The following is a 10,768-nucleotide window of genomic DNA, read 5'->3' as shown; positions in this document are numbered from 1 at the left end:
GAGATATTAATATTATAGTAGTCCTAATAAATATTAACAGACGCGTCTTTCTTTTATTAATATTAGATTTAGCTTCTATAGCCTAGTTAATTGTGTTATATTTAGTAAATTTCTGGCTTCTATAGCCTAGTTAAGTTTGTTGAATTTATATTAGATTTAATAATTCGAATTTGAATTTAGTGATTTAGTGATTATAGCTTCCACAGCCGAATTTAATAGATTTAGTGATTGAAAAATTTAAGAACTTATAGTTTTCACAAATTTAGGCCTTACTATTGCGATTAGGCTTATAACCTAATAGACCTATAGGTCTATAAGGCAAGGAAGCAATCTGGAGGCGAGATAACTAGGATTGGGAAGTCTAGGGAGAAGGAAGAAGAGAGAGAGAGGGAAAACCCGCGATGGGGGAAAAACCCTCAAGACACATGACCGCTGCTAGGCCTAGCAAACATCTGGAGAGGGCAAACTCTCTCACTTATTAAAGAGGATTTGACTCAAATCAAGAAGTGGAACGCGGAGATGCCGGAGCCAGTCAAATACAGCCTTCACTCTGCCTTTGAAGCTACAGCTGAAGAATTGCCAGAGAATCCTGCTCTCCAGTTTCTGAATACAAAAATAAGTTATCGTGAGCTGAATAATATGGCCAATGGACTGGCAATGCGGCTCCTTGAGCAAAAACTGCAGCAACCATACATACCGATCTGCTTTGAAAAATCCATCGAGATGGTAGTCGCTGCAATCGCAATTCTGAAAGCAAACAAAGGCTTTATCCCGATTGACCACCGACTTCCAAAGAACCAAATTGATCAAGTGTTAGACATGACGGCGTCTTCCTTGGTTCTGGTCTCGCCAAGCTGCAGTGCAATTTTTGATCGTTCGAGGCGGACGTATACGGTCACTAGACAAGCCCTATTTGCAATGGACGACAATATCATGCGTCCTCTAGACCTGGAAACCTCTCATACACAGCCGGCCTATGTTTTGTTCACATCCGGCAGTACTGGTACCCCAAAGGGAGTGGTGGTTGAACATCAAAACATAACAACGGCTCTTGTTCATCTGGGGCAGAAAATTCATCTGAATACTGGTACCAGGATGTTTCAGTATACGTCGTATACGTTCGATCCCTCTATCTTGGAGATATTCGGAACTCTTCTCTATGGTGGCTGTGTCTGCATTCCCTCGGAGGACGAAAGAATGAATGACATTGGCCAGGCGGTTTCCCGGATGGACGTCAACACTGCCGTCTTTGTGCCCAGTGTTTTGAAGACTTTGCATCCGGAAGACATTCCGAGCGTCAAGAAAATCATCATAGGAGGAGAGGAGTTGCCCTCTCACCTGGTCAAGTCCTGGAAGAATCGGACCCTGATTAATGCATATGGTCCGACCGAGACTTGCATCGCCTCTGTCATCAATTTACAAGTGACTGACGCCCCATTTGGGAATAACATCGGTCGACCCGTCGCCTGTCGAACTTGGATTGTCAACCCACAAGATCCCTCTCTTCTACTCGCTATTGGATGCGTTGGCGAATTATTGATCGAGGGTCCAACTGTTTCCCGTGGCTATCTTGACGCGGCAAAGAACACTGAAGGAGCTTTCAAATCTCCCTTGTCGAAGCTGCCATTTGCAGATAGTGGCCAGAAGGTTTACCGGACTGGCGATTTAGTTCGTTATCTTCCCGATGGTCAGCTGCAATATATCGGCCGAACGAATCAACAAGTCAAGTATCACGGGCAGTGGCTCGAGCTTGGAGCCATTCAAACCGTGCTCCATGACTGCGGAGCAATCAAGGACTGTGTTGCTCTGGTCACTGAAATCCAAAGCTCTACATATCTGGTGGCGTTTGTGGTCCTCTTGTCTATTCGGAAACACCAATTCTGTGAGCTTGTCGACGTAAATCTCGACGTGAAAGCTCATCTTGTTTCGATCTGGGAAAGGCTATACGAAAATCTGGCCCTGTCCATGATGCCGAAATTCGTTATTCCAGTAACCACTCTTCCTCGGCAGACCACCGGAAAGATTGATGTTGCATGCCTGTTGAGACTCCTGGAGACCACGGATTGTGATCAGTACTTGTCCCGCTCTGCTGAGCTCGGAGATAATCATCCGCAGCCCACAAAGCATGAGATAATTATGCGAAAGCTATGGGGAACTGTCCTTGGTCGGGACGACACGCGCATCAAGACTATCGACAACTTCCTGCATCTCGGTGGTAATTCTATCAGAGCCATGGAGCTGGTAGGCGCTGCGCGTCGAGCTGGGCTACACTTGAATGTGCAAACAGTCCTTCGCCATCCGATACTGCGAGATATGGTAGTCACCCAGGTGTCACTCGTGAATGATGAAAAAGTTTCATACACGGCGCCGAGTTCAACAGTTGTTGATAATCCTCTACTTGAAAATTCATCCTTTGCTTGCAACGCTATAAAATCTTACGAAGCGACGCCTCTCCAGGCACTTTGTCTGACAATGGGGCACTTATTCCCCGAAGGGAATTACACCTGTCTTATCTACCAAGCCGATGGGACAATTAACTTGGCGCAGCTTGAGAAGGCATGCAAACTTCTGGTTGAAAGAAACGAGATCTTGAGGACAACATTTTCTGTGTCTACAGACCCACAGAGGATATCAGGAATTCCTGACAATACAACTCATCCTCAAATTGTCTACTTTGATGCACTATCGAGCGCAGAGGCGCATTGGAAAATCTTCAAACCAAGCTACCTTGGCGAGAACATGGTCGAGTTTTGTTTTGTTGTTTCCGAGGACCGGGTGAGTCATTTCTCATTTGGACTTCATCACAGCCAGTTCGATGCGTGGTCCATGAGGCTTCTCTTGCAGCAGCTGTGTGACCTATACAACGGCGGGCTTCCCGATCCTGGGCCACCATTTTCTGAATTTGCACGGCTTTCATCACTGGCGTCGAGTGGGGATATCTTTGAGTCCTTCTGGAGAGGCAAACTGGATGGATCAACACCTACAATAATTGGCTCGGGGTCTCCCATATCTGACAAGCCAGATGGCTGGTGTCGGGAAACTATTGATACCTCCTTGCTGTGTGGTGAATACACATTTGCGGTGATCTTGTACGCATCATGGGCTCTGAGTCTGCATAGACTCAGCGGAGACCCTGAAGCTGTGTTCTTCAGTCTCGTCAGTGGAAGGAACTTAGCCTTTGATGGCTCTGCAGATGTCGTTGGACCTTGCCTCAACGTGATTCCAACTCGGATAAATTTGGAGATGTGTGCGACATACAAAGATATCCTCAAGGCTACACAGACTTGGATGCTGGACTGCATTCCATTTGAAAATGTACCCATGAGTGAGATCATCACTCGCTGCACTCCGTGGGACCCAACTGCAATTATCGGAAGCATGATTCAGCACTTGGATATTAACATTGAATCAGAACAAAGTGAAAGGCGAATCGGGCAGTGGCGAATGTTGAGAGCAGAACGGCAGTTTGGGCAATGTAGGGGCGTTGATGTCTATCTTACCTCCAAGTCCCAGCCAAATGGTTCTGTGGAGCTTGACATGAAGTACAACGCGTCTCGCATCAAGCAAGAGGTTGCGGACATTTTGTTCGGAAGTTTGGTCACCACCATTAACCAAATCTTGACCAACCCAGACCAAAGTTCAAGAATTTGACAAAGAAAGGCGAGAGCTTGCTTTCGGCCAAAAGTCTCCATGAATTAGTCATGTTTGACATATCATATCAATAATACCGGGGTTTGATTTGTTTGCTCCAGGCTGAAGGATAAGATAGACTGGGTGTAAATGTAATCTGTGAGTCATATAGACTTAGATCTGTGACAGAGGTGTACGGGTTGTTCTTCATAATATCGGGCAACCGTTCATTGCCCCATGTAACCAAAATAATGAGCGAATGCTATGAAAAGACTCATGCTAGTAAGGGGGCCATGATCAGCGTGATTCAAAAACGCCACAATCTTTCAGAGCTACACACCGCAAAGCTGAGAGCTGCGGTATATGCAAGGATCAAAACTCTGACGTAAATAGTTAGATGCAATTCATGGTAAGTAACAAAAATCTGCGTGATCCATCTAGTCTGACTTAAAGCCAGCTCTAATCCCTATTTTGGATTCAAATCATAGTGTTACCTCTGGTTTTGGCCAACGTCTATTGAGTCTCAGAATGCTTCTTGTGTATGCATTTATATTTGCAAAGTTTGTTGTTTTCCTTCAATCGTACATCCGACGAGAAATCAACCTACCTCCGGGTCCACGTCGGCTTCCTTTGCTAGGAAATCTTCACCAAATTCTACTAAAAAATCCCTGGAAGGTATTCCAGAAGTGGCAACGAGAAATATGGCCCCATCATAAGTCTCAGGCTAGGACAGCGGACTGTGATTATCATCGGAAAATATGACGTGGCTCATGAACTGCTTGACAAAAGACGTGAAATCTACAGCTCTCGACCGGCGCTGATCATGAACGAAAAAATGACGAAAGGGCTCCACATGGCATTTATGCCTTATGGGGAACGTTGGAAGACTCATCATGGCATACACACTGCATATCTCAATGCGCGTATGTCACATAAATACCGCAACTTGCAGGACAGGGAGAGCAAGCAGCTTTTGTGCGATATCATGAACAGTGATAATATTGCATCGCACTTTCGGCGTTTTTCCTACAGCGTAAGCTTCGCCCTCGCCCACGGAAAGCGACTCGCTGCAACGGATCGTGAGATCTTGGAAGTCGAGCATGTGACGGATCAGATTGTACGCATTTTCCATGAAAGTGGAAGTGCATTAGTCGAAATTTTTCCTATGTTGAACTATCTTCCTCGACGCTGGGCTAAATGGAAAGACATGGGCGAAGAGTTCCATCAGCGGGTCGTTAGATTCTACTCGAGCAATATGATGGGTGCACTGCAACAGAAGTCATGGAATTGGACAAAGGAGTCTCTCCGCCTGAAAAGCGCTCAGCCTCTGTCTGCTCCTGAGCTTGCATATGTCACGGGTGTTCTTCACTCTGGAAATGAAGTCACTCAAGCTGTTCTTGGAGTCTTCGTCATGGTCTGTCTGCTCTATCCGCAAGCAGTACATCGAGCACAGGAAGAGCTGGATCAGGTTGTGGGCCTAGATCGACTTCCAGCTTTCGAAGATGCTCCGAATCTTCCTTACTTACGTGCGTTTATCAATGAAATCCTCAGATGGCAGTCACCAACTCCGATGGGCGTGCCTCACGCAACAAGTGAGGACGACGAATATCTGGGGTATCAGATCCCCAAAGGGACCACAATACTGGTCAATCACTGGGCAATAGACCATGACGAAGACATTTTTGAAAATGCGGGCGAATTCCAGCCCGAGCGATGGCTGAAAAATCCGAAGCTCCCACAAATTTCGTTTGGCTGGGGAAGAAGAGTATGTCTGGGTCAACATATGGGTCGCAACTCTCTCTATGTGCTCATCTCACGTCTGCTGTGGGGATTCGAGGTCGACAGTCAGGATGATAACAGGAAAAAGTTTATTGAGTCCTGGGACATGGTGCAAAGTTTAACATCAGGCCCATCATCATTGAAAGCGATGTTTCGACCACGAGATCCTCAGAAGCAACGGGTGATGGAAACAGCATGGGAAACTTCAGAAAAGGATGTTGACACCATTCTTGCAGAAGTTTGGTCCGTCAAAAAGTAGCCATCCGCTCCAATATCTCATGAAGTTGAATGTAATGATTGGCTGGAGTTAGAGACACTAGGCTAGAATTCCAGCGTTGAGACGCACCGAACAGCCAGGACGCACGAGGAGGAATATATTGGAACAGGCAGTTTACACGGTGCACACTGGCTAATCATGTTTGACAAACTAAGTACCAAATTTTTTCGGAGATGAGTTTAAGACATGACTGTTGAGAGATCTTGTGAAGGTACCCAATACGCTGATTAGGAGAAGAACGAAAAACTTGAGGTTTACATACAATGCATAGATCGCTTTCCACCTTTTCATGGTATCTTCCAGTACATTGAGCTTCTCGCTCACAAGTCGAGCTTGTATGTCCATACAGCACCACAGGAATTTCAAGCTGACTCGTGCAGATGATTCTTATCGAGGATTTTCCATTCGTGAAAGTCGTCCTAAGATGTTGCACTGCCATCTTTGCTAGTCCTAATTGTCATGTGAAGGTGAGGACGGAGACCATGAGGCTGCTTGGTCGAAAGCCAACATAAGCCTTACCTAATGCTTATCTTTGGGCGATGACCGATGAGAAAGCACCTGGAAGATGTTGTGGAATTGAGTGAGTGCGTCCATCGATGACATGCTATCAATGTAGACCAATCTTCATAGTCGGAACCGATTTTGAAGTGGCACCTACTTGTAAAAAGAATTCGGAGAAAATCTGGTCCCAGAGAGCGTCGAGAATTCTATTTTAGCGAGGTAGAGACTTGATCGTTGGGGAACAAGTGACCCTCAACAGTCAGATTGGCATAGAGACCAATTTTCAGGGATCTCTGCAGGTTCCCCTATTGGAGTATATCCGATAGCAGTTCCAGAATTCCTACATACGGGCCTTAGCGAATCCTCTGAGCTGCAAAACATCGGCGATAGATCGATCGAGGAGCGATGTCTTGGGGGGGAATGAGAGGAGTCAGAAGCCTTAGGGATGATGGTGTAGGACAATAAAGGTCCGAGGGCCCGCATGTCAGGGAAGCATTCGGACGGATACTATCCGACAGGACCATAAAAGTATAGTACTCCAAGGCCATAACGACACTAGACTGGGCAAAAACAAGACAATTCAAAAACATACAACAGCCAGGATTCGCATGTGGTCACCCACCATACTACTAACTGGCCGGCATGTGGCTTGAGTACGGCTGAGCGGACGGGAAGCCCTATTTTCCACACCCTATGGTCGTATGTGCAAAGTTAGTAATATCTAGGAATTATATTCCTTCGAGGATGTCGAACTAGGTAAGATAAAATAAAGACTACTAGAAATCCTTATAAAAATATAGAATTCAATATAACCTCCCTCCCTTGACCTTAGTTTAGACCTTAGTCTTCTCAAACTTGTACTAAGACAAGGGAGAAAAAATGGTATTGCAAAACATACAACAGCCAGGATTCGCATGTGGTCACCCACCATACTACTAACTGGCCGGCGTGTGGCTTAAGTACGGCTGAGCGGACGGGAAGCCCTGTTCTCCACACCCTATGGTCGTATGTGATTGCTTTCTATGCAGAATGAAACAACTGGTCATGCTCACAACCAGATTCGTCGAAAGAGAACAGGCTCGATGGGTCCCAGATCTCTGTGAGTACTCGCCATAGCACACGCTGCCGAAGAACCGACGATGAGTCCATGCGTAATACATTCCTCTCCATTCGCAAAGCGCATCCATGCTATCGAAATGAGTATGCGATATCATTTTTATAGCGTGTTCTCGTAAGAATCATTCGAAGTTCATCGCCATTGGCGACAATTGTGGTTGTCGTGATCAGACTCCTGACCGGCTCTGCTACGCCGCTGTGATCATCTGTTTGGGCCACACATGGACTACTGCGTTCTATCAAAGACTGGCCGCGAGAATACTAATTTCTTTGCTGTGAACAGGATAGGACTTGGATGAGACATGTTTATTCAGCTGGGGTTTCGTTTTTTTGTCATCGTCGCAGATTGATTGATAGTCGGGGTGCCAGGGGCTATTGAAATTCAATCTAAGTATTTTTACATTTCTGTGGATTAAACAGTGCATCATGACATCCCTTGGACGATGCAAGTTTCATCGGTACCGGGTAGAGCAAAAACAAAAGTCCTCTGCAGGATTCGGCTCGAAGGCGTGAGAACGGCATCATGTGATAGAGAGATTCGCCCAAGGGGCAATCACCGCGCCCCGTCCCGTCTCACACTCAACGAGGATCATTTTCGCGGTGATGTGGCAGAGTCTCGGTAGGCGGAGGAACCAGCTGCTGTTCGGCACCGTGGCCATGCTCCAAGGATTCAGACACCTGTAGAGGCGCAGCCGCACCAGTTACGGTGCGTGAATCGCTCGCATGGGCTTGACTCATCTCCGGACCCGAGGCATCAGAAGCCGCCCTCTGGTTCAACGACCGAGCCGGTGAGACGGGCGCATTCACATCATCCTGGGATGCGGTCGAGTCCAACAGTGGGGGACCTGCAAGTTCACCAGGATGCTTGCCTGGTCGCTTGCTGGGAATCACACGCTGGGGTGCAGGGCCCAAGATGGTTGGGTATTTGTACCGGAATCCCCATTTGAGGAAAAGAGTGAATTTCTTCCAGGCGCTGAGCGCCTTCCATTTTTTTTGAAGCACCGCGGCATCGTGCGCGTTCCGAGCACGATACCCTCTGCGGAAACAGAACAGACAAAGACACGTCAGGGGAATGAGAGTCAGGACCCAACAGAAAGGGATACCTCGTCGGGTCTGCCAGCCGTTCATCAGACGGCGGAAACGGAACCATTGCTCAATGATGCCACATATGAAGAAGAAACCGACCCAGGCAAACAGAGTAATTAGCGCAATGGCCAACAATGAACGCTCATAGCCCCATGAGTATCCGTAGCCAAAACTGGGGTCGTAAGGGCTTTCGTAGGAACCCGAATTGGATCCCTCGTAGACGCAGGCGCGGTCGGCGGTACCATATTTAGAAATCGGGTGGTATAGGTCACTCAGCGAGGCCAGCGATGCGCTAGGAACTTGGGTCGGATCTACCCAGATGTACTGATAGACGTACGTGGATGACTTGAAGGCTCCGTCGTTGACCACACTGTAAGACGTGGACGCCGCCGTGGTGGGCAAAAGTGGCACAAAAGTTATGGCGACGTTGGTCGGAGGCTTGACTTGTACAGCGGTGGTGGTTGTCCATTGGGTTGAACACCCCGTGGGAGCTGAGAATGTCAAGTTGACCACCCAGACCGTTGTGGTGTAGTCCGCAGAGCTGCCATAGTTGTAGCCATCGTACTGGGTCAAGGGGACAGGTGTGCCCGCCACGCCAGACGGGTACAGTATGTTGACCTTGGTCACGGATTCATCATAGTATTGGTCTGTCGCGACAATGACATTCGTCGAGATGGCCTCGGGAAGCGACGTCGCGGTGGGAATGATCTCTTCATAGGTTGTCCTGGTTATGTATGTTCGAGCGTCGCGAGAATAGTCATACCCGTAACCCACTTCTTCGATTTGCTGAAAATGATCGGTTACGATCCACGGGGCGCCCAAGACGAGTGGAGTCCAACATGCCAGAATGAACGACAGGACGCAAATCAACGAGTGTGTGGGCGCCATGATCTCTGGGCCTGCTTGAGCGAGTGTGATTCGCAAAGCTGCGAACGGAAATTGCTGACTACAAGAGCGATTGGTGCATGAGCATGGTCCCCTCGATGACAAGAAGGACAAGAAAAAGAAAGAGAGGAGAGTATGAAAAAAAGAGAATAAGAGATTGGGGGCTAGGTGAGAAATCGGAAAACCCTGATGATACTGCGCGAGTGATTAGTCGAATCTAATCAAACTGGATCATTTTGGCGCCGTTTTTAGGGGGTCTTTCAATGGACCCTGTGCAGGCTAGTGTCGAGATCATGAGCCTGGAGCTGAGGGCGAGTGTTTTGCCCAGTCTGACCAAACAAGACAAGATGCCAGGGGAGATGAGCTCTTTGGTTCCTTAACTCTCTTGGCTGTCTGTCGCATCATCCGTGGCCGGTTTTCAGGATGGCGATTGGTGACCGTCGGTTAAATCCTCAGGGTCACACGGTCCGAGCGGGATCAAAAGGCTGATAGAGGATCACGCGAAGAATGAAAGAGTTTAGCGGTCATGAATATGGTGTCTAGCGCGGTGTTCTTTTGAAGCTAAGACTGCGGTCTCGAACTGAATTGGCCCGTTGTCGAGATGGTCTGACACCCGTGATTGGTGTGCCTCGGTGGCAGATTGGGTACGACCCATAAAACTAGCCTGTTCTAAAAATTGGTCCCTGAGATGGCTTGGCAGAAGCCGAAAAATGACATGAACCCGGCGATAGAATGATGACTGCAGATGATTATCCAAAGGACAAAGAGGATGAGCTGAGGTGATTTGTGATTTGATCCTCTATCGACCAAAATAGAAAACCTCCCACACGCAGACGAGCATCGCGTTTAGTCAACCCACGTGATTCACAGAGTAGCCAGAGGCCAGTACGAGACCAACTCGATTCCGCCATCCATATTGAATTGCAGGGATCCTTATATAGGGACGTTTGACTACATTCTCAGTAAACAACTCTCGATGCGGAGAGCTGACAGACCTCGTAATAAGTGCTGATTAATTTGCGGCGCGAAGCGCCGCTTATTATCCCGCATTACTCACCATAAACTTGATTTCTACAAGCAGAGCTTGCCAACTTGCCATTAAGCCTTGTATGCTAAGATTTGAAGGAAATACAGCTCTTCAAGTTCACGACATTCACACATAGCTACACACACTCATATAGTCAGCAATGAAGCGTACCTCATGCGGATTGAAAGTGTCGACTATCAACCCAGACTATACCAAAAAAAAAGAAAAAAAAAAACAAACACTCTCACACCACCCCTCATATTAACCCGTAGAGTTCAATTATCTTTTTCAGTTCTCGGGTTTAAAGAGTAGTGTAAATACCCTTACCTGATCCCATATCAATCCAACAATCATATCCATCACCTTGTTCTCATCATGCTCCGAGTACAAAGTACACTGCACAAAATGGATGGGAATGAGTTACCATTCTCTCGCAGAACTCACAAACGAGACAAGTTTGTATAGTA

General features: G+C 47.3%; 3 protein-coding genes and 2 non-coding genes across 5 annotated transcripts; 2 read left to right on the top strand and 3 right to left on the bottom strand.

The window, feature by feature from the left end:
- Positions 1–519: 519 nt before the first annotated feature.
- Positions 520–3,651, top strand: POX_g09207 (uncharacterized protein; the record flags this gene model as incomplete). The annotated part of the gene is made up of 1 exon (XM_050117966.1): positions 520–3,651. The coding sequence occupies one exon, from the start codon at positions 520–522 to the stop codon at positions 3,649–3,651; it is 3,132 nt and encodes a 1,043-aa protein (XP_049966110.1).
- An 802-nt stretch (positions 3,652–4,453) lies between these two features.
- Positions 4,454–5,668, top strand: POX_g09206 (uncharacterized protein; the record flags this gene model as incomplete). Its single annotated transcript, XM_050117965.1, has 1 exon — positions 4,454–5,668. One exon carries the CDS (start codon positions 4,454–4,456, stop codon positions 5,666–5,668), a length of 1,215 nt encoding a protein of 404 aa, XP_049966109.1.
- A 1,107-nt stretch (positions 5,669–6,775) lies between these two features.
- POX_rRNA029 lies at positions 6,776–6,890 on the bottom strand. Its single transcript, XR_007588120.1, has one exon. It is a non-coding gene; the product is annotated as a 5S ribosomal RNA (ribosomal RNA).
- A 190-nt stretch (positions 6,891–7,080) lies between these two features.
- On the bottom strand, positions 7,081–7,196 carry POX_rRNA028. The gene has a single exon (XR_007588119.1). It is a non-coding gene; the product is annotated as a 5S ribosomal RNA (ribosomal RNA).
- Positions 7,197–7,882: 686 nt separating this feature from the next.
- Positions 7,883–9,277, bottom strand: POX_g09205 (uncharacterized protein; the record flags this gene model as incomplete). The annotated part of the gene is made up of 1 exon (XM_050117964.1): positions 7,883–9,277. One exon carries the CDS (start codon positions 9,275–9,277, stop codon positions 7,883–7,885), a length of 1,395 nt encoding a protein of 464 aa, XP_049966108.1.
- Between the last annotated feature and the right edge of the window lie 1,491 nt (positions 9,278–10,768).

This window comes from Penicillium oxalicum, chromosome VII, assembly GCF_001723175.1.
Source record: "Penicillium oxalicum strain HP7-1 chromosome VII, whole genome shotgun sequence".
Lineage (NCBI taxonomy): Eukaryota > Fungi > Ascomycota > Eurotiomycetes > Eurotiales > Aspergillaceae > Penicillium > Penicillium oxalicum.
This window is presented reverse-complemented; position numbering and strand designations above follow the sequence as displayed.